Source organism: Arvicola amphibius, chromosome 4 (genome assembly GCF_903992535.2).
Source record: "Arvicola amphibius chromosome 4, mArvAmp1.2, whole genome shotgun sequence".
NCBI classification, from domain to species: domain Eukaryota; kingdom Metazoa; phylum Chordata; class Mammalia; order Rodentia; family Cricetidae; genus Arvicola; species Arvicola amphibius.
This window is the reverse complement of record NC_052050.1, coordinates 19,170,230-19,192,654: the sequence shown is the minus strand read 5'-3', so window position 1 is coordinate 19,192,654 and position 22,425 is coordinate 19,170,230. Positions and strand designations below refer to the sequence as shown.

Here is a 22,425-nt window from a genome sequence, read left to right as displayed (position 1 = left end):
TATGTTTTAATAAATAAAGCTTGCCTGAAGATCAGAGGGCAAAGCAGCCACACTAGACAGCCATATAAGACAGAGAGCGGTGACACACCCCTTTAATCCCAGGACTCGGACACAGAGGCAGAGGATCCCTGTGAGTTCAAGGCCACCCTGGGCTACACAAGATTGAATCTGTTTAAAAGAGGAACAGAGCTCACACAAAGGTGATCCCATGCCTTTAATCCCATCACTAGGGAAGTAGAAACAGGAGTGTTATGGCTGGGCAGAGAGAGGAATGTAAGGGGGAAGAGACAGGAACTCAGTGGAGTGTGGAGTCTGAGGTTGGAGGAGAGCATTGCCGGATCTCCCCTTTGTTGTCTGAGCCTTGGTAGAGGTAAGGTCTCTCTAGTGGCTGGCTGCTTTGTTTTTCTAATCTTCAGCTTGAACCCCAATCTCTCTCTCTCTGGGTTTTTATTATTTGTGCCACAATGTTTTATCATAAGCAGGAATGAACTACTTTGTTTTTACCATAAGGTTTTCAAGCCTAAAATGGAGGCAGGTGATTCTCTGAGTTCGAGGCCAGCAGGGCTACACAGAGAAACCCTGTCTTGAAAAATAAAAACACAGTGAAGTAACCCAGAGCCAGAAAAACAAATATAATATATACTCACTCATAAGTGACTTATAGACATTAAGCAAAGAAAAACCAGCCTACAGTTCACAATCCCAGAGAATCTAGACAACAAAGAGGACCCTAAGAGAGACATACATGGATCTAATCTACATGAGAAGTAGAAGCGGTGGTGGCGCACGCCTTTAATCCCAGCACTCGGGAGGCAGAGGCAGGCGGATCTCTGAGTTCAAGGCCAGCCTGGTCTACTAGAGCTAGTTCCAGGACAGGCTCTAGAAACTACAGGGAAACCCTGTCTCGAAAAACCAAAAAAAAAAAAAAAAAAAGATCTTCTGAGTAAATTGGGAGTGTGGGGACCATGGAAGAGGGTAGATGATGTGGGAGAGTCTTCTGTTTGTGTTGATTTCATTCGTTAATAAAGAAACTGCCTAGGCCAGCCCTTAGGTGGGTGGAGTAGACAGAACAGAATGCTGGGAAGTTAGTCAGACTGTCGTGCCTCTCCTCAGGGAGACAGATGTGATGGAGCCAGCCGCCAGGTCAAACATGCTGAATCTTTCCCGGTAAGACACCACTCGTGGTGTTACACAGATTATTAGATATGGGTTAGTCAAAATGTGAGTAAGAGGCTGAAACTAATGGGCCAGACAGTGTTTAAAAGAATGCAGTGTTTAAAAGAAGGCAGTGTTTAAATGAATACAGTTTGTGTGTTGTTATTTCGGGGCATAAGCTAGCCAGGTGGCCGAGAGCCAGGCGGGATGAAAAGCAGGCCTGCCCGCTGCTCCCTTCACTACAGGTAGAAGGGGAGGGCAGAGGAAGGAAGGGGAGCAGAGAAAAATATATAGCTCAATAAAAACAATAAATAAAAAAGAAAAATTGGAGGGGGTGTCCAGGACAGTGATTGAATGGAACAGGACTTGCTTGGCATACACTAGGCTGTGGGGGCTGTTCTCAGCACCATGACAAAAAAGTATTTGAAAGTCAGATTTGATGGGACTCATCCACCTGTAACCCCAGTGCTCAGAGGCAGGGGGATTCAGGAGTTTGAGATTGTCCTGAGCTAGAGAGTAAATTTGAGGCCATCCTGGAGTTATAAGAAACGCAGACTCAGCTGAGCAGTGGTGGCGCATGCCTTTAATCCTAGCACTAAGGAGGAAGAGGCAGGCGAATCTCTGAGTTTGAGGCCAGCCTGGTCTAGATAGTGAGTTCCAGGACAGGCTCCAAAATCTACAGAGAAATCCTGTTTTGAAAAACAAAAACAAACAAAAAAAAAAAGAGGGGGGAGTCCAATTTCAAATGTAAAAATTACAAATAAATGTCCTTTCTTAATCTGACTGGTTCCTCCCTCAGGAGCGTGGAAGGATGTTTAAGAATAGGCCCAGCAGGAAATCCAGGCCCTAAATGCTGCTGGGTAGCCCAGGGCTGCACAGTTTGCAAGTGGGAGGGCCTGGGAACGTGCTGGGCTTCAAACCTCCAGGGCCTGTCTCAGTCTTGAGACTGGAAGTGGGGGGGTGAGGGAAATACCAGCCCTGGGGACAGGCCTAGCCCAGTGGGGGTTGTGCAGCTGGTGAGAATAGGAAGCGGGCTTTGGGGTGGCTCTCCTAGGAGCCCAGTTAGCACCCAGATATTTGGCTCCAGCCGGCCTGGAAGGGGTCAATTCGGGGTAGTCAGCTAGTAAATATAGACCCAAGGAAGGAAGCCAGGAGGTTCTGCCCGACAATGACCTCTTCCTGAAGGCTTAGGAGTAGGGAGGTCTTGTATGCCTGCATCCTCCTTTCCAGGGTAGCCAACACCCTGGTGCAGGAGCATCCTAGAACTGCAGGAAGCGTGGGGTAGGGATGGGTGGGGGGCGGACTTTAAAGGGGATCGGAGTGAGGGTTGATAGAAAGTTGGTCAAGAGATGCTGTTCTGGGATGAGATTTGAGGGCAAGGGAGAGAGGCTGTGCTCACGGGCAGTGTCTGGAAAGCTAACTTCCTCTCCCGGCCTCGGGGTCCTTTGGTGATTGGTCTCAAAGGCTCCATCCAGCTTTTGGATCTAGGACACAGAGCTGACAGGTGTAAGGAGACTTGGGGGAGGAGGTACGAGTGCAAAGGGCAGGGTCTTCCGACAGCCCCTTTCCCCACCCCACCAGTCAGGTCTTGCTTTTACTCAAGTCGAAGGTTGTACTGAGTGCAAATTCATCTCTGAATTCTGCAGCTACCCTAGAGGAACCGCCCCTCCTCGTGCCTAGGGCCATGCCCAGCCCAGCATGATTCTAGTGTCCCGAATGTCTGAAGTCCTACACGGGTTCCACCTAATGCCATTTGGTTCAGTCAAGACCCCTGAGGCACCCCCAGTTCTGAGACAACTTCAGGCAAGGCATCCCCTTAACACAGACGTATTTATTGGCAAAATCTATTCCCAAGCACGGCGGGGAAGGGCACTGGCAGAGTGGGCGGCATAATCCCTCTCTTTGGCAATGTTCAAGGAGCAGGGCAAGGCAGGAGGGGGCAGGGGTGTGACCATCGGCTAGGCAGCACCAGCAGCTCCCCACAATGCGGGGTCTGTGCTCAGCGAGTGCTTTCTTTCCTTATACTGTGTCAGTCAATCCTGGCAACTCCCCTACAAAGTGGGTACCATTCTGATCCTCGGTTCTCAGATGAGGAAACAAGCCCAGTGTGGTGATGGGGGCTGGAGGCAGGAGCGGGTTTCCAGAGACCCCTGAGAATCTTCGATGTGTGCTGGGAGGCAGGTATGGGTTTCCAGAGGCCCCTGAGAATCTTCCATGGGGACCTCTTGCTGCCTGTTCTCTCAGATTTTTCTGTTTCACTTCTCACAACTTCCGGTTCTTTCAACTCTTTTTTTTTTTTTTAATATTTTTGTTTTGTAAAAAAATAGATCTTTATCCATGTCCGGAGCAAGCCACTGTCTCCTATTCCAATAAGTAAAACCTTGGGTTTCCCCCAAAATTCAGTTTAGTTGGGGCTGGACACAGCAGGTCTCTCACGGTGGCTGGGTACATGGACAAAACCAAAGCACAGAGGAAACACTTAGGAAATACAGTTACCCAGGCAGTGGTGGTGCACACCTTTAATCCTGGCACTCAGGAGGAAGAGGCCAGCAGATCTCTGTGAGCTGGAAGCCAATCCAGTCTACAGAGTGAGTTCCGGGACAGCCAGGGCTGCACAGAGGAACCCTGTCTCGAAAAAAACAAAGCAAAACAAAAAACAAAGCAAAAGAAAAAACAAGCCACGTCCCCCCAAAAAAGGAAAAAACAAAAACAAAAAAATACTAATAAAAGAAAATACAGTTAATAAATTATATAATCCTCCCGTCCTCCCTCCATCCCCATCCAAGTCCAGAGCAGACTTGTCTATGACCCCACACCGAGGTAGGGGCTTGACCTAGTCCCCTCTGTGCCCTCTAGGTTCAGGGCACTAAGTAGGTAGCTATGGAATGAATGAATTAATGAATGAATGAATGTCTGGCGGGTGGGAACAAGCACTTAAGAGTCTGAGCCCCAGCCCCTCACCTGCTCCTTACTCTCACCAGGATGCCTCTCTGGGTGTTAAGAAGAGGGTCTTGGGGTGGGGCTGGGGCAGAGAAGGGAAGGGAGGAAGTCAGGGGTATTTTTGAGCAGGGAAGGAGGATCCGTGGAAGATGGAGGACAGAGCTGTACCTTTCAGGTCAGGAGGCCGTGGCTCAAGTCCCACTGTGTAGTCCAGAGGCTGTGTGACCTCAGGCAGGCTCAGAAAACGAGGACAGCTGTTGAATGGTCCTTTCACATTTGCCACTGGTCCTCAGATACCATGTGGTTACGTGGGCATTATTAACTTGGCATACATTTTATAGAGCAGGAAGCAGAGGCCAGAGAGGTCAAGGGGCTTACATAAGGCCACACAGCTAGCAGGGACTTGAAAACTGCCCTCTGTATTCTCCCCTTTGCTATTTATAACTACGCCGTGAGGGGAGGAGGCTCAGACTTAACTTTTCCAGCATGGAACCCATAGAGTCTCGAGAGACTGTGACCCCAATTCCCTGATATGGTTTCTGGTCATCTTCAGTCAGAAAGTCCAGGGTGCCTTAGGTAGAGTGTTTCCTAGACAACCCTTCTTCCTTCCCCACCCACGAATGCTCTTCCTGGGAGGGTGGGAAAGTGGAAGGGCTGGGGGCCTGGGCCTGCCCCTCACACAGGCATGGGCACGTCATCATATTCATCCAGACCCTCCTCGTCGAAGGTCGCTTTGGCATCGTCACCATCCAGCTAGAGGGGCGGGAGGGAGAAGGCATGAGGATGAGACCTTCATGTCTGGAGCTAGGAACCAGCCCAGGCAAGTCTTGTGCTGTCCCTACACTGTAGGGTTGGCCTGGAGGAGTGGCTTACATAGGACAGGTGGCCACTGCAGGGTCTGGTGAAGAGGACCCGCAGAAAGGTGGGCAGGGGATCCCCTCACCATGGCAGCCCCACACTGAACGTCCCTAATACCTTGAGGGATGGCAGGACTGTCTGCTCACTAGTTCATGTGGAACACACCCTGTGCGCCTTGTAATGCTTTCAACCTGTCATTATTCCTCCCTGAGCTCGTGAGGCACAGAGAAATGAGGTCACTCACTCACATACGAGGACACGGCAGACCAAGACTGAGACAAAGGCTCTGGACACAGACTTTTTTTTTTCTTTCTTTCTTAAGATGGGGTCTTATGTAACTTGGGCTGGCTTTGAACTGTGTGGCCAAGGATGACCTAGAATTTCTGATTCCCTTCTCTCTACTTCCCTAGTGCTGCAATTATAGGTGTGTGCCTCCATATACACTTTCTGTGGTGCTGGGAATTGAACCCAGGATCCCGTGCATGGGTGGTAAGTCTTCTACCAGCTGAACTACATCTCTATGCCAAAACCCCCAGCTCTCTACTGTCTCCCAGTCTAAGGCGTGCCCTCCACACTACCGGACTTTCTGCTGTGCCTCTCCATCCCCTGTCCTCCCATCCAGGGCCCCCACGACTCACACATTGGAGTTCCAGCCCACTGAAGATGAGGGGCAGCAGGAAGCGACGCAGAGGCACAGTGAGGATGAGGACAAAGGGCAGGGCCAGCGAGGCAGGGGTGGACTTCACCACCCACAGCGCTGCCAGGCAGATGATCTGAATGACCGTGAAGAGGTGCATGCGCCAGGTCTTCACCTGTGGGGAAGCCAAGGTCAGTGGCTGCCCCGTTCTGACACTCCTGCCCCACCCTGGCTGGACGGCTTCAAAGCCACGTACCCTCTTGACAAAGGGGACATCGGGGTGATATTTGGGTGGCTTGAACAGAAGTAGGATGCGGTCAAAGAGCTGGATGCCACTGAGGGATGTCACTCCCATATACAGGAAGATGCCAAACAACACCGCCAGGGGGATGCGGGACAGGATAGGCTCCATTAGGATGGACAGTCCTGTGTGGAGAGACACTCTCTTACTTCAGGTCACCCAAGGACCAGCACCAACAGGGGTTAGCTCATATTTGGGACTGACCATGAAACCACAGTGCCATGTGACCCTTTTCTGCAATAACTGTTTATAGGCTCAGTGGCGAATAGCTTCTAACACTATGCTTCCAAAGGGTCGTATTCCTGCCTTCCTGCCTTCCACCCGCTCCCTGAGCCTAGTGGGGGCAGTCACAATGGTCAGAGGAACCTGTCTTTCTCCTCCGTACAGAGTGCCTCCATCAACCTCTACAGAAGGAAAGAGAAGGGGAAGGAATCTTGGATTTCCCCATCAGTGACTAGCGCTGCTCACCCTACTGGACTCAGCTGCTCTAGAACCCTCTGGAGCCCAGAGACTCTCCGCTTTCCCTTAGACTGAGCCGTGAGGTCAGTCCTAGAGCAACTGATCTGTGCAGATAGGGAAACTGAGGCCCAGAGGCCAGGGAAGTTACCCAGCCAACAGGGTAACAGGGCAGGGGAAAACTCCACAGTCTATTACATTTCTATTGGTTACACTTGTGACAGGGGTGGAGGGGGAGGCAGGGGTGGAGGCAGGCTCTGATCTGAAAAGCCAAGCAGTGCAGTCCTGCTGTACACAAACATCCATCACAGTGTCCCAGGGCCCTTGAGCCTCCTCACTTCTGCTAGAGCCCCTCCTGTGAGTAACGGGGGCTGGGGAGGCATGAGCAACTGGTGTGTAGGGACCTGGATGCGGAGTAGATGGGATGGAAGTTCTGTCCCCAATCCTAAGAGAGGGAGTCAGAATTGAACAGGGAAAGATGGTGGAGGTGGGACCCCTAAGTGGGAAGAGCTCCCCAGCCCTAAGATCAGGGGCCAGGAGGGAGTGGAGCAGGGCAGCAGGGCATGGCTGGTCTCACTTACCTACAAGCACAGAGACCAGGAGCCCACTGATCCGTTGCTCCTTGACCTCTTGGACCTGAGCTGCAGCCCCTGGGCCGCTGGCTTTCCCCATGACTGTGAGGGCATTAGCATGGGTAACGGAACGCACAGTGGTGGCACTGAGCCAGGGCATCCCAAAGAGGGCAGCCACCCCACCCATGCCAACGACCAGCAGCAGGTCCAGGTGGAAGCCAGATCCCTTGATCATCTTGCGCTCTGGTTTGCTGACAATCAGCCTAAGGTAGAAGGAAATCTGGTCAGCTGGGACTGCCTTAGGCCCCTCTTACAGTCTCCACACTGGTGTCCCTCTGAGCCTTTTGGATTTCTGTTCCCATTTCCCATTGATTTCCTGGCTCCCTCCCTCTGGTTATTTGAGAATTCAGACTCTTGAGGGCTAGAAGTCTTTGGAACACCCTTAGGCATTCTTGTCCTAGTTGAGAACCTTGCCTGTTTAGGCTCCTCCCAACATCCAGCAGCTCAACTCATAGCTTACATGGTTTTCAAATGATGCCACCCCAGGGGCCACAAAACTCAGACTTGCCTCTGCTGGTCCATCCCTCTCATCAGCTAGCAGAAGGTTACCAACCAGTCTCCTGTTGGCCCAGAGTCTGCTCCCCTCCCTGCCTCCAGCCCTCCCTGGCCAAGTCTCTATCTTTGTTCTTACGTGGTGATCTGAGACTCAAGGAATATGAGGATGAAGACGAGCAGGGCAGGCAGGGCAGAAGCAAACATCATCCACAAGGGAAAATGGCCATACAGACCCAGAGGGTGGATGACCCAGCCCCGGGCAGAGGAATTGGACACTTTGAGGCCATCAGGGACCGAGAGTTTCTGTGAGAGGAGACAGTTGGTGAGAATGTGGGGCCACGTAGATAGGGAGAGGTGGGGCTTGGGAAGCCAAGTTGGGTTAAAGTGCTCAAGGACTTGCTTATATTGAACATTTACTCTGCTCCTAGCTACTTCTCTAAGCCCGTGTGTGTATCTTCTCATCTCAGTATTGCAGAGGAGGAAACAAGAGCAGAAAGGTTGTTATAGCTTGCACCAAGCTGCACAAAGACCTGCCCGGCCTAAAGCCACTCTATCCTACTGCCCTGGGCAAAGGCATAAAAAGGGCAATGTGGCCTGGCTCTTGCTTGGGCTAGCGTGGTCCTGAGGGGCTAGTGGAAGACCAAGGATGGGGAAAGAGAGGTCTACCTGGCTTTAGGTTAGGAAAAGCCATTCTGGCAGGGCATGGGGAGGGAAAGGAAGTGAAGGTTTAGGGCGGCACGGCAGAGGATGAGGAGGAGTCACCTGAGTGTAGGTGTCCTTGATGAAGGAATCCACCACGACCATTATCAGGATGGAGATGGGGACCCCGAAGTCACCAATGACTCTACGCAGCTGTGGGCAGATGAAGCAACCAGTTGTGTCCATATCCTACCCCCTACCCATTTTCCTTCCCATCCTACCTCTACCAGGGATTCTGCTCAATCCAAGGGGTCCATCAAGAACTAATGACGGTCCTTACTCCAACTATCTCTGCCTTCCCTTTTCCTCTGCCCACTCCCTGCCCTGACCCCACTCTTCATCCCTCTCCCAAGAACTCTCTGTCTCTGGTTCCCTGCTGGATCTTGGTGCTGAGCAGAGATAGCGTTGCCTGCAACATGAACCCTGATTCAGCAGAGTGCCGCTGAGCCCTGGTATTGGGAATGGAGAGTTGGGGTAAGAAGCGGAGCCAAGGGTACTGGAGAAGCTAGGGGTTGGTGAAGGTGAGGGTAGGGGTGCGCTTACCTTGCCAGGGAAGTAGGTGCTGTTCTTGAACTTTCGCAGCATCATGGCCAGTAAGAAGGTACCAGCCATGAGCACAAGGGAGAAGAGGGCTGTGTTGGGCACGGGGCCCAGAGGTTTGGGCTTCATTACAACAGGGGCATAAGTCTGTTGTAGCGGGTAGTCCTGGAAAATCTGTAACAGAAAAATAAAGCATTGGGTTCCCTCCCAAGACTAGGCTTGAACTAGACAGTATCAGATAAGTTGACTGGGCACAGTCATCCGTCTGTCCTTACATCCATCCATTCATCCATTCATCCAGACATCCGTCTACCCATCTACTGCCCACACAACCATCATCCACCCATGCATCCATCCATCCATCTGTCCACCTTCTTTCTTATCTGACATATTAACCAGCTTGGTTTTTGTGGATGAAGAACCAGTTAGAATGTGTGGGAAAGGTAGAAGAAGCAATAAGCATGCGTGTATGGGCACATGCGTCCAGCTGTTTGGAATGTGAGAAGGCCGGGAGGCAGTAATAAGTCACAAAAAGGGCTTAGGGAGTTGGTGACAGCAACAGCATTTGCCTAGCATGCAAGAGGTTTGATCCCCAGCACAATAAACAAGCAAATAAATAGGTCACCTTTTTGTTTGCTTGTTTGTTTGTTTTCCAAGACAGGGTTTCTCTGTGTAGTTTTGGTTGTCCTGGAACTCACTCTGTAGATCAGGCTGGCTTTGAACTCACAGAGATCCTCCTACCTCTGCCTTTGAGTGCTGGGATTAAAGGCATGCGCCAGCACCAGCACCCAGCTGAGGTGACCCTTTCTTTCATAGATAGTGCAGATGTGGAGGCAGGCAAAGCTTTTGGAGGAGGGGGCAAATTAAGGAGGCAGAGGTCCTGTGGGGTTATGGAGGCCAAGTGCCAGAGAGGAAAGGCTAGAGCGTTCACTATCTCACTACACATGATTTCCCAGGCTGTCCCACACATAGGGTCATATGCTGTGTGGTCATAAATGGACAAGTTTATATACAGGTGTCTTCCCTTATACAATCCCCCTGCCAAATCATAGCATGAACACTGAGTCACTATTTTTTACAGGGTCATAAGCAACTCAACGGCACAGTCCTAAGTGAACCCAGAAACATACATGTGCCCATGTTCGTGGTTGAGCATACAGGTGGAAACATAGCTACAGTCATGCTGTACAGACACATACGTGGCAACCCACATGCTGTGTGTGAGTGTGGGCATTCCCCCTGGGCCCCACCTTGATCAGCTTGGAGAAAGTCTCATAGATGAAGATGAGGGAGATGAGGAAGGAGAAGATCTCCTGGGTGTAGCGGGAGATGAATCGAACCAGAAAGCTGCCTTCGAAGGCCACCACCAACAACACCAACAGAATGAGCCAGAATCCGATCCAAGCGCGGCCCACGATATACTCCAGGTTGTTGCTTTCACAGAACTGCAGGCAGTCAGACAGAGGAACTCTGGTCAGACAGATATAGGCTTAGTCACCTTGTGAGCATCAGGCAGGTGAGCTAGGGTCAGCTACAGGGTTGGGGCCAGTGTGGGGCTGGGACGGTGCTACCGAGAAGAAGGCTTCCTCAAACACCAGCAGGGGTCCTGAGAAGCCAAGCACCAGCAGGGGCTGTGCCGCCAGGAGAGCAAAGAGAATGCCTTGTACTGCTGTGGAGATGAGCAGCTCCGAAACCCCCATCAAGTTCCGGGTCTTTTCTCCTGTGGGAAAAAGCCACACAAGGGTCCAGATGAGAGAAATTATTTCCAAGGAGCGAGAGTAAAGTCGCGGGACATGATGTGAGTGTACAGAGCATCAGATTGGGTCAGAGGTGGGGAGGCAAAGGTCAGAGGGTTAGAGGTGAATATTATGGGGGAACCATAATTGTCACTGACCCAGGAGGCCACCGAAGGTGACGGCAGGTGACAGGGCAGCAAAGTAGATGAAGATGACGGCAGCCAGGACCTGGGGGCTGAGCGCATCTGTGATGTCACTCAGATAGTAAGGATAACGGCGCCGGATGTCACGTATCAGGCCTCCAAAGATCCGGCCTGTTCGCTGTAGAGGGTCATCCACACCACCGGGGCCTCCTGGGCCTCCATTCAAGTCTGTGGTAGAGAATAGGAACATGGTCAGAAGGACCAATAAGAATGGCTCCGGTGACAGGGAAGCTTGACCACAGGGACAGATGCTGGGAGTGTCTGATAGGAAAGGGGCACTGTGCTGGGGGGTCCAGGGACTCATGGGGCATCAGGAAGCCCTGTCGAGAGAACAGGTACCTAGGGGTCTTGTATAAGGCAGGGTCTGGCTTGGCGGCACTGGGCAGGTAGCGCCGTCTAAGCAGCTCCTTCTGCACGGGTACCAGGTTGAGCAGAGCTTGTTCTGAAGGGGCGTCAGTCGGGGGCAGTACCAGGCTACAGTCCAGGAAACCCTCCAGGGAGCTCACCAGCTCCCCTCGGCTCTGTGCCAGGTAGGCGGTTGTTCGGAACACCTACAAGCAGGAAAAAGGGTCCGGACACTGGGACTGTAGACAAGAGGCCCCAGGGGAGGAGGCAACCAAGTGACCCCTGCCTGTAGTCTAAGCACATAGGAGGGGGAGAGAGGAGGCCTGCCTTAAGTTTGAGGCCATCCTGGACTGCATAGCAAGCTCCAGGCTAGCAAGAGCTACATGGTGAGATCTTGTCTCAAAGACTTGAAGACTGGACATCTGTAGTCAGGGACCAGTCACCAAAATCCTGGCTGTCATTGTAGGGTCTGGTTCTTTCTGTTCCCTCAGACCTCTAAGGACCAGCTTTAGGGAGACAGGCACCCTGGGTGGGGAAGAAGGAGCTAAAGTATCCCCGGTAGGCTAGGCACACCACACAGCAGGTTGGGCCAACACTGGTCACAATAGGCCAGGCTGGACCAGAGTGGACTAGCCAGCCCAATGCAAGCCAGGATAAGACTGGACCAGCCAGGCCAGAAACAGGCAGAATTCAACCCAATGGCTCTAAATAGTGAATTTAAAGTCAGCTAGGGCAGGCCAAGGGGGAGAGGTGTCGTCTTCTGCCCTCCCACCAGCTCCCGGGCAAAGCTCACTCTTTCTGTCATCAGGGTGGCTGCAGCCCTGCCCAGCTGGGTGTAGTCAACGTGGAAAGCCTCGGGTCCCAGCAGAACGAAAAGGAAGCGCACAGGCTCTGGCAGCTCCAGGTCCTCCAGCCGCACAGCCTCCTTCAGTCTCACGAGGCCCAGGACAGACTTCTCCAGAAAGTTAGCACAGCCTGTGGGAGGCACCAGGTGGTAAAGCCAGGCCCCTAGAACTCAGGAGGGGGCTGCCCAGGGCCTGAAGCGGGGTCTGTGGAGGGGAAGGGCTCTTACCCACTAGGACCAGTGTGGTTTCTGAATCTGGAGGAATCTTCAGAATCCCAGATGGCGAGGATCCTTCTGGGTCCCCCTCTGCCTGTGGGAAGGAAGGTGTGTAAGGGGGTCCTGAGGTCACAGGGAACTTAGGAGACCTGAGCATCTGGCCTTTGCCTCTCCCAGCCCCTCTCACTCCCAACCTCATTCTGGCCTCACCTGTCCACAGTACAGCTTGGTCTCCAGCGATGGCTCCTGGGGAAGGAGGGGCTCAGAAGGGCCCCCAGAGCGGGTCAGGACGGCAGGTTTCAAGCCCTCTAGAGCCTTTAGATCCTCAGCACGGCTGTGGAACACATAGGTGACATGAGCCGAGTAAGCCATACAGGCTTAATTTTCCATAAAAGGGAGACTAGGCTAGGCGGGATAAAGGTGAACACCCAGTGGAATTTCCCAGGGACCACGCTAGAGAGACCCTAGAGAAGGAAAATCAGAGCTTCCTCTTAGAGGACAGTGCGGATGGAAGTAGGTGGCTCTGTCTAGGATGTCTAGGTGGGAGCAGGAACGGGCAGAAAGGGCCTCAAGACCATGCTTTCTCTATAAGTGTGAACTTGAAGTCATGGTCGCCATGGGGGTGTCAGATGGATGTAGAAGCTATGGTGGAGGAAGAGTCCCCCTTTCGGCTGGGGTGGGGTTCATCTGGAGTTGAGGAAGGGTAGGACGACTTTGGGGTAGAGGGCAGGGAGGAGCCCCTGGGATAGGAAGGCCAGGCAGGTCCCCGCAGGCAGGCAGAGCACCTGCGTTTGAGCAGTAGAGCCCGGAGCAGCTCGTCTCGGTCCTGAGGCCGGATCTGGTCATCAAAGATGAAGCTGTCTAGAAGCTTATTGGCTACCCCGGCCAGGGATGTCTCTTCCAGATCCAGGAGGACGGTGCCTGCAGGCAGCAGAGGGTGAGGTGAGTGGCTATGCAGTGCGGCTCCAGCAAGCCTCCTGTGCGGCAGCCGCAGAGGGCCCGGCAGGACTTACCTTTGGAGAAGACTTTCTGAAGTTCTAGAAGACTCCAGAAGGTGAGGTAAGACAGATGTGGGCGTCCCCACACACCATCTTCCCGTAGGTTTTCCTCCAGTCCTATCCAGTGCGCTGCCTCCACCCACTGTAGCTCCTGGTTCCTCTGGTCCATCATCAGTTCCTGCAGCTCCACATAGACCTGAGGCCCACAGCCTGAGTTAGTCCATCAGACCACAGACAAGCCCATGGGGAAACTGGAGGCTTGGATCCTGAGGACACTTAGCACTAAGCTAGGCTTAGAAAAGGCACTGGGCCCTGAAAGGATCAGGACAGATCTGCTCAGGGCATAGGGAGATGTGCAAGGGGCCTGGGGGTCTGGCCCACCCTGCTGGATCCAGGTCTCATCCTCCTCAGCAAGTCATTACCACAGTTCAGAAGAGGCGTGAACCTCTGGACCAAGAGATGCTGAGGGGCTTGGGAAGTCATTGGGATCAGTCTCCTGACTCGTACCATCCTGAGTCAGACACAGTTTAGGAACCCAAATTCTTTCTTCTTCTTCTTTCTTCTTTTCTTTCTTCTTTCTTTCTTTCTTTCTTTCTTTCTTTCTTCTTTCTTTCTTTTCTTTCTTTTCCTTCCTTCCTTCCTTCCTTCTTCCCTTCCTTCCTTCCTTCCTTCCTTCCTTTTTCTTTTCTTTTCTTTTCTTTTTTTTTTTTTGAGCCTGTCCTGGAACTAGTTCTTGCAGACCAGGCTGGCCTCGAACTCACAGAGATCTGCCTGCCTCCCGAGTGCTGGGATCACATCCTGGCCAGGACCCAATTTCTTTTTTTTTTTTTTGGTTTTTCGAGACAGGGTTTCTCTGCAGCTTTAGAGCCTGTCCTGGAGCTAGCTCTTGTAGACCAGGCTGGTCTCGAACTCACAGAGATCCGCCTGCCTCTGCCTCCCGAGTGCTGGGATTAAAGGCGTGCGCCACCACCGCCCGGCAGGACCCAATTTCTTAACCAGCTAGGCAGTCTGGTACTCAGTGGGGACTTGAATGCTGGGGCAGAGGAGAATGTGCCCTTGATTCTGTAAGTCCCCGGTGAGTATCTAGCCCAGCTAGGCCTTGAAGCCCTGCTTAGTCCTCAGCAGTAAGCGGTCTGTCCTTAGGGAATTCAGAAAGAGCCCGTTTCCCCGTTAGTGAGCACTCCCCTTTCCCATCCACTGATGTCCAAGGATGATCCCTACATCCTGCTTGTTGGGCGAGGGTCTCCTCCAGCCCGATTCTCTTCCTGTCCCTTTTCATGGGATGTAATGGATCTCAAGGCAACTTGAGAAAGGCTGGAGTCTGGTCCTCACCTGACTGGAGCTTCGGCGTGATGCGGAGGTGGTGGTTGGGACGTAGTCTGTGGGTGCCGGCTCTGTGGGAAGAGCTAAAAAACCCAGGGTTAGTTAGCGCTGCCTGTGGCACAGCCTCTCACTCAGGCCCTGCTGTACTACTACTTCCAAGGAGCCAAAGGAACTCAGACACATCCTTCCACTGTCCCCTGGGCTAGGATCCCTGCCCAACCCCACATCCACGCCTGTTCTGGGCCAGCTTGGATCTGCCACTCTCCATCTGAATCTTCCTGAGGAACCCTGAGTTCATTGTCCAAGCCCCTAGCCTGACCCCTCCTCAGTGAGGATCAGGAGAGTCCCAAGTCACAGTATTCAAAACCATCCTAGCACCCCCCCCACCCCATGTCTGGGACCAGACTTCCTTGCCTCTGCCCACCCGCTCAGCTAACCTGCAGCTAGTAGCCATTTACCCCACGGCACCCAGATGCGGTGAGCCCCTTATATTGTCCTCATTTCCCAGGTGGCCTCTTAACTTCAAATCTAATCACTTGCACTTAAACCCTGTTGACAGTAACAGGTTCCCCGCCTAAGGCTCCCCACCTAAGACCTTGGTTAGGCAAGGAAGGTGGTATGAACTCCTGGGGTCTCTGCTCATAGGGTCCCCACAGTTCTCTCCCATTTCTCAGGGTCTCCAGCTGCCTAGACAGAATGAAGCTTCAACAACAGACATGCGGCTCGGCCTCCATGCTGATGTGGGACAGACAGGGTAGCCGCTGGGTTTGTGCCCTTGTCCCAGACATTACCTGGCTGCCCTGTCACATGTGAAAGGAGCCCAACCACCCCAGTCACCTCCTGTGATCATTTCAAACAAAACATTGTTTATCCTTCAATCAGCCAGGATTGTGGGGGAGAACTGGTATCAGGGTTGGGGCTGTGGAGCCGGGAAGGACCGGGTCCCTACTGTCTCTAGAGGAAGGCAAGGGACGGCTCTTACCTTCTGGCTCCTGCATCTGGACCACAGGGATGTCGAGGTCTCTGTATGCTATCTGTTCTATGACCTCCTCCAATTCATCTTCGCTGTCCTGATCTGGGATCTCCAGTACTTCCTCATGGCCCTGTGGGAGAAGGCCATCAAGGTTGGGTTAAGTGGCTACCCAAGTCCCCTGAGGAGCAGCTCAGGTTGGCTTCCAGAGCTGAAGGAAGGAGCCCTGCACGGATCAACAGACACTTACCTGCGCGTCCCCCATGATGCTGTCCTCAGTGTCCAGTCGTCCTCGGCTATCTGAGCCCCCAGCATAACCCGCACCTCAGGTCCCTGAAGAGGGGTGCAGGCTAAATGACACAGTCATGCACCCTCAGTTGGCCTCCTGCTGCTTCTGGGTCCCCCTAAGGTAGCTGACTTTTAGTACTAGGAGAGCCCTGGGGATATGAGATGGAGGCAGAGGACACGGAGGAAGACACTGAGTCTGTAGGTGTGCGGGTATGTGGGCTGAAAGACAGGCGGCATCGGCACGGCTGCCTTCTTCTTCGTGCGTTTGAGACAAGTCAAGTGCTGTGATGTCTAGCTCCAACCTGTGTCCACCAGGCCTCACCGAACTTCTCTTCTAAGTCCCAAGGACTCAGCTATCTCCCAGGGCATGGCCTGTCCCTTCCTCAGGGGGTTTGTCTCCCCTGAGAGTCTCCACAATATAGTCTCTTCTAGAATTGGCTGCTTCTGCCTGTCCAACAGGTTGCAGTGTCCTTGGAAGGGGCCTACAGATCCTGAAGGACATGAGCCTGCTTTCTCCTCTCCATTTGGGGCTGGAGAGATGGCTCAGAGGTTAGGAGCACTGACTGTTCTTTCAGAGGCTCTGAGTTCAATTCCCAGCAACCACATGGTGCCACCTCTCCATTTGAACTCTACCTCCCTGGCTTGTTTAATCCCCTATCTATTGTTTACACATTCATTGCCCACTCTGAGACACACTTTCGGTCTTTCTCTCCTCTCAGTTCCAGTATCACCCTTTCCCTGGCCTTCCTTATCCACCCTGCCAGTCCCTGACCCAGTCGGGCATGGTTTCTCCATTGATTTGTGTACAATTAATTTTCTGACACGTCCTTCGGAAAGGAGGGCACTTGCAGGTAAAGTCCTCATGGAGTCTGACACCCAGCTGGCATCCTATGTCACAGACCAAGCCACAGAACCTTGGCCTCCATTTTCTCAAGACAAAGGAGTACCCACACCAGGATGGATGTGGGGATGGTCATCCGATGTGCCAGTTTGTGTGTGGAGGGACTTTCGTTCTCCTCTCACTCACTGTCACCTAGAACATTGGGGTGACCAGCATTTGGGTGTGGTCATCGAGTGTAGCCGCTCGGCTGAGCACAAGAGGCTCCGTTAACCATATCCTTGCTCTTAAGATGACTTAAGTGGTTTCCTACATGGATGGAGCTTAAGAGGCCCCTTGTGCTGGACGCTGCAGAAAATGTTATAGGAGGAAGAGGAGGACTCAGGTGCAGGGCACAGGGACCTCAGGAGGGGACTCAAGAACTGGGCAAAGATGGCCAGCCTGGGCGTGAGGAGTAGGCTAGGGCAGAGAGATGGAGGGGGACTAACGGGGGTAGAGTGCAGCAGACAGAGGGGCGGCAAGTGGAGGGCAGGGGACAGGGCACAGGCAGCAGAAGATGGAAAGGCAGAGGATGGGATCCAAGGGTCAGTGGCAGAGGGGTGGAGCGGGGAGGGCAGGGGGAGGACAGGGGGTAGAGGTAGAGCCATGCAGTCGTGCAAGGGGCCATGCAAGGGTCTAGGGCAGGGCGTACATTTAGAAAGAATCATACAGAGAACTTTCTGGGTCTTGTACAGTCCTGAGGTTCTGAGGGGGAGAGGCACTGTCAAGTCCTTGGGAGTGTCAAGTGACAGCCACGGAAGAGTTCTCAAGTCCGAGAATGGGACACCCTCTGCTAGGACTTCGTCCTTGGCAGCCCTGGCTATCCACCGTTCCCCTTCCTCCTCGCTGTCTTTTCCATCTTCCTTTCCCAAAGCCCCCCACCCTGTTCCTCTATTCTGTCTTCATTTTTCTCTCTTCCTTCTCTGGACCTACCCACACTGCTTTCCTGTTGGGCCTCAGATCCTGAGGTACCAAAAATCCCACTATGGGGCTGGCACTGAGGCCCTGCTTCTCCTGAGGGACAAGATGGCATAGCCAGGGATCCAGAGTTCCAGACTGCCTCCCTGACCGTGACCGAACCAAACGCCTTGGGCAGCTCTCGGGTGTCTGTGGTCACCTATCTGTTAGATGCCAACTTCTGGGAACTCAGTCAGAGAGAAGAGAAGGATCAGGAGGGGCCTGGAGCTCAGCTGAGCCTTGAAAGGTGCCCCAGGACCTGGGTTGTTGCCTGTTGTCCCTGCCCTGTTAGCGCTGCCCCACTCTGCCTGAAGCTGATAAGAGCCTGGCCCCCAGCCAGCAGTGTCTAGGTCTGGAAGCACCCCAAACACCTGGAGGGCCAGCCGTCAGCTGGGTCAGATAAGGGAAGAGTGGGGACATCTGGAGCCCAGGAGGTAGAGCCCACCAGCTGAGAAGGCTCAGGCGGGAGGGGGACGGATGACAGAGACAGTTCCCTGGTGCACAAGACTACGTCTTTTACTGTCAAACTCACAAGCAGCTGTGATGCCCCATCTCTCCCAGACCCCAGAACACTCTGCTAAACTGAACCCAGTAAGGGCAGCAGCAGCGTTTGACAAAGCCAAGGTTCAGAGGAGTTCGTCTACTTCAGTGGACCCGGGACGTTGATATCAGAGGCAGGATTAAACCTGGCCTGCAGCTCCATGAACTTCTCCCTCTGAGAACTTCTGAGCTGCCTCCCAGAGTTAGAACTTAAGCCACAGACCCTGCAGTCAGACTGTCTGTGTTCATTACTTATTTAATCTCGACCATGCAATTTGCTAACTCTGTGGGCTCAGGAAGGTAACTGAGCCTCAGGCTTTTGTTTTTGGTTTTTTCATCTGTAAAATAGAACTGGTAAGAGTGATTCCTATGTGACATGCCCCCCTGTGCAGACTAAGTCCATGCAGAGAACGCATTGCCTGTGCCTGGCACACAGTCTGTCATTACAATACAACAAACACCCGCCACAGCCATCCGGGTCAGGCTGGTGATCGTCACCCTCCCTGATTTGCCTCCAGCTCCTATAGAATTAGCTTGAGCTAAGAGGCTGCCGACCCTCAGTGGAGAGGGGCTTTTCCTTTCCTTTTCAATACTCTCTGAGATGGGCGCAGTGCCAAGCTCCCAAGTAGACCCCTAGAAGTGTCCCATACGGAAATCGATGTTGGCTGCTATATAGTCCTCCCAAGTGAGAGATGGGGGTGGCCTGAGAATGCCCCCCACATTTGAGGAAAGAAAGGCCTGGGAAGGAATGAGTCCTGAGTCCATGGGGCTCATGGAGCTGGGAGATAGAAAGCAGGTAGAACCTGTGGTGGAATGTCTCAGCTCTGCTCCCAACATGCACTCCGACCACACACACCGCTCTGTATAGAAACTGCTCCTTCATCCAGCCACTGGTTCACTGAGGGACTACATGCACATGGTCGCATTGCCATCCCACCCACCCGCACCCCTGGAGATAAGGGTCATACCCCCTTGGACACAGATTTAAGATGACCACCTGCACAAAACCCTCATGACAGATGCCTAAGGACCACCCAGCCACTCCCTGCCCTGCCCTTGCCCACCTGCTCAGGAGCCTTGGGGGTCCTTCGTGAGGTCCTTCCGCCACTGGTGCCCTGTGCGACTGGCTGAGCTCCCAACCACTCTAACAGCACCGGCAGGTGCCCTGGGGGAGGCTCCCAAACCCCTGACTCATGCCCTTGCCTCCTAATCTGCCCGCCCCACAGCCGGGAGCCCCTTCCCACCCCACCCCCTTTCCCGCTCCAACTGGGTGCCCCATAAACAGAGTTATCTCTCACCCACATCTGGGCAGCTGTGCATCAGGCCTACCCCACCCAGCCTGGCCAGCTCCTAAGGCCTTTGGGCCCTTCTGGCCCCTGGGGATCCCTCTGCATCTGCCTTCATGGACTGAGGCTTGAGAGCTGAGTTCTCAGGACTTCCGGGGCTCTGGCAGGTAGTCACTGGCCCCTGGACACACGTCTGCCTAGCTTCTGTCCACTCTTCACTCTAGCCAGGTCTTCTCTGGCCCCAAGTCTCAGGGCATCTCTTCGACCTATGTCTTCCCTCAAGACTGGCTTTTCCTTGGCAGCCTCCCAAGGCACCCGTCTGGTGTTCATGGGACCCCACTGAGTCTCTTCTTCCGGTCTTTAACTAGAGTACCTTAGCTAGGTACTCCCTCAAACCCCACTGGCTCCTGAGAGCTGGCCTTTAAGGGCCATGGCCCTAACAGTCAACCTGAAACAATGTCCTTCAAGAAACAACTGTCCCCACACGAGCCCTAGCTCACAAAGCTTCAATGTCTGGGCACACTGGCTCCTCTGTGGTAGCCCAGCCCAGGCCCTAGGCAGAGCAACTGCATTCTTGGCCCCCGCGCTCTCCTCCATCTCATCGCCACAGGGCTGTTCTCTCCCTCGTGGGGCACCTATCTCTGACTGACAGGTGGGTCCCACTGGGGGGGGGGGGGGATGAAGAGGTTTAGAGCAGACCAAGGTTGGGTACTGTGGATCTGGGGGGGCAGGAATGCTCTGCCCAGCTCCTTCACTGACTGACTGGCTGTGAGAGCCACCACAGCCTCCTGGTCTCTTGGAGCCTTGGTTTCCTCTTCCACCAAGACATTCCCAGGAGCGGGGCTGGAGCTCAATTGGTATAGTGCTTGTGGAGTCTGCAGCAAGCCCTGCTTTAGATCTCAACAATGCATAGAACTGGGTGGGGCGGGCTCACTTAATCCTAACACTCAGGAGGTGTTCTTCCAGAACTCCACAGCGGAGGCAGGCGGATCAGAAGTTCAAGGTCATCCTCAGCTATGTACTTAGGGGTGTTCAGAGCCAGCCTGGGACACTTGAGGAGAGAAAGAGCCTGTGAATGAGGAGTGAGAGTGAACACTCAAGTCTCCCCTACACACAACACACACACACACACACACACACACACCAAGTTCAGGCTCCAACAATAGAAAATTTTAGAGCCCCGCCAAATTTAGCTTATCAACTTGTCTCGACCACGAATTTGTGCTGGCTGAATCCCTGCAGAGCTAAAGGGACAGAGCTTCATTGCAGGGGCTGTGCTAGGGGTTCAGCTGGAGTCATGCTCGATTTTCTCGAGTGCCCTGTGCTGAGGAAGTACCTAAATTGACAGAGAGGGGATGTGGCTTCCTGTAAGCAAAATGACCAGGGGGACAGTACTTCTCCATGCCAGGTACCAGTCTCTTTGAGCTCATGAAGCCCTCAGGGTGAAGAGCTTTTGATGTGTTTTTTTTTATGCAGCTTTTATTTATTTCTCTCATCCCTCTCTCTCTCTCTTCTCTATTCTCCCTCTCTCTTCTCCTCTCTCTCTTCTCCTCTTCTCTCTCTCCCTCTCCTCTATTTTTTTTATTTTTTTTCCTGGGTGTGGTGGCACATGCCTTTAAACCCAGCACCTAAGAAGCAGAGGTAAGGTAGGGTGGATTTTCTGTGAGTTCAAGGCTGGCCTGGTCTACATACTGTTTCAGAAGAGCCAGAGATTTGTAGAGAGACCCTAGTCTCAAATTTTTTTGTTTGTTTTTTAAATACATGGATTTCCCACAGTTCCAGGCTTGTCTTATACTTGCTATGAAGCTGAGGATAACCTTGAACTTCTGCTTCTCAGTTCTGAACTACAGATCTGCAGTACCGTGCCCGTGCTCACTTTATTCCGTGCTGGGGATCAACTCAAGGCTTTGTGCGTGTTGGGCAACACTACCAACTACACCACATTCCTCAGCCCACTGTTAGTTAGCCTTTCACAGGAAGCCTGGCCAGGCAGGAAAGGGGCTTCTTGGCATTAGGTGGCCTGTACCTTGTAGTGGGGTGAAGAGGAGGAGTAGGGTATTTGCCTGGGGCTGTGATCATTGAGGATGGAGTCCCTTTATAACCTCATGGTCCCCTCTTCCACACGCCCTGCTGTCCCAGGAGAGCCACTGACTTTCTGTGGACAAAATTACTTCCCCGTAGACAAGGGACCCAGATTTCCCATTATCCATTCAAGGGGAGCCTCCCACAGTCCAGCTTCTAGAAACTGTTGGGACAGAAGTTCTGCCACTTTGCTGTGTGGCTGCATTCTTTCTCTGGTCATGTCCTTTCTTCTATGGACTGTTTGGGCACCAAATGGGAGTGACAGATGGCTGGGAGTTTGAAAGTACAGTCCCCTTTGGATGCAGGGTGGGGGCAGAATTGAGGAGGAGGGTTACTGAGCCTGGACCGTCTCCTGGGTAGGTGGTTGGTTGAGCTGGGTCCCCGAACATCTGTCTTTAGGAACTTGCATCTAGTGGGGTAGATGATAGCAACCCACAATAACCACAGAGTCTGAAGGCGAGTGTGGTAAGGAGCAGGGGAACCAGCTCGCCTTTAATCCCAGCACTCAGGATACAGAGGCAGGCGAGTGTGAGGCCAGCCTGGTCTTCAAAGCAAGTTCCAGTATAGCCAGAGCTGTTACACAGAGAAATCTTGTTGAGAAAAAAAAAAGTGGGGGACTGAGGGGGTTGGAGAGATGGCTCAATGGGTTGGAGAGATGGCTCAGTGGGTAAGAGCAATGACTGCTTTTCCAGAGGACCCGAGTTCAATTCAACTCCCAACTCTCACATGGCAGTTCTCAACTGTCTGTAATTCCAGTTCCAGAAAACCAGATACCCATGACAAAACACCAATGCTCATAAAATAAAAATAAATAAATTTAATTTTAAAAAGAGTGGGGACTGAGGAGACAACACCTGGGAAGTCCTAGTCATCCCCAGGGAGTAATCTGAGCTGAACCTTGATGTTTTTTAGGGGAAGAGAGCTAGGAATAGGGTTGGGGTGGGGCAGAAGAGAAGAAGGCAGTCACAGGGAGCACACAGGGGAAGATGGGGGGTGCACATACAGTCATGGCTCCAACACTCCCTAAGGGAGCATGGAGTGGGAGGG

The 22,425-nt window shown here is 52.9% G+C and overlaps 1 protein-coding gene across 1 annotated transcript; it reads right to left on the bottom strand.

The window, feature by feature from the left end:
• Positions 1-4,721: 4,721 nt before the first annotated feature.
• Slc4a1 (solute carrier family 4 member 1 (Diego blood group)) lies at positions 4,722-19,147 on the bottom strand. Its single transcript, XM_038327906.1, has 20 exons — positions 19,075-19,147; positions 15,599-15,681; positions 15,361-15,481; positions 14,388-14,461; positions 13,071-13,251; positions 12,843-12,978; positions 12,268-12,391; positions 12,070-12,151; positions 11,791-11,972; positions 11,001-11,203; positions 10,608-10,828; positions 10,285-10,433; positions 9,964-10,158; positions 8,717-8,887; positions 8,237-8,326; positions 7,611-7,777; positions 6,929-7,182; positions 5,847-6,016; positions 5,592-5,765; positions 4,722-4,848 (listed from the first exon to the last, which is right to left on the bottom strand). Exons 2-20 carry the CDS (start codon positions 15,611-15,613, stop codon positions 4,771-4,773), a joined length of 2,787 nt encoding a protein of 928 aa, XP_038183834.1. The 5' UTR covers positions 15,614-15,681; positions 19,075-19,147; the 3' UTR covers positions 4,722-4,770.
• Positions 19,148-22,425: the final 3,278 nt, after the last annotated feature.

Bases quoted from the DNA above. Each gene is read 5' to 3' on its own strand.
- Slc4a1 (XM_038327906.1), bottom strand. The intron at 12,152-12,267 runs GTGAGGCCAGAA...TCCTTCCCACAG, and splicing joins CCAAGCTGTACTGTGGACAG to GCAGAGGGGGACCCAGAAGG. The intron at 8,327-8,716 runs GTAAGCGCACCC...ATCTGCCCACAG, and splicing joins GCACCTACTTCCCTGGCAAG to CTGCGTAGAGTCATTGGTGA.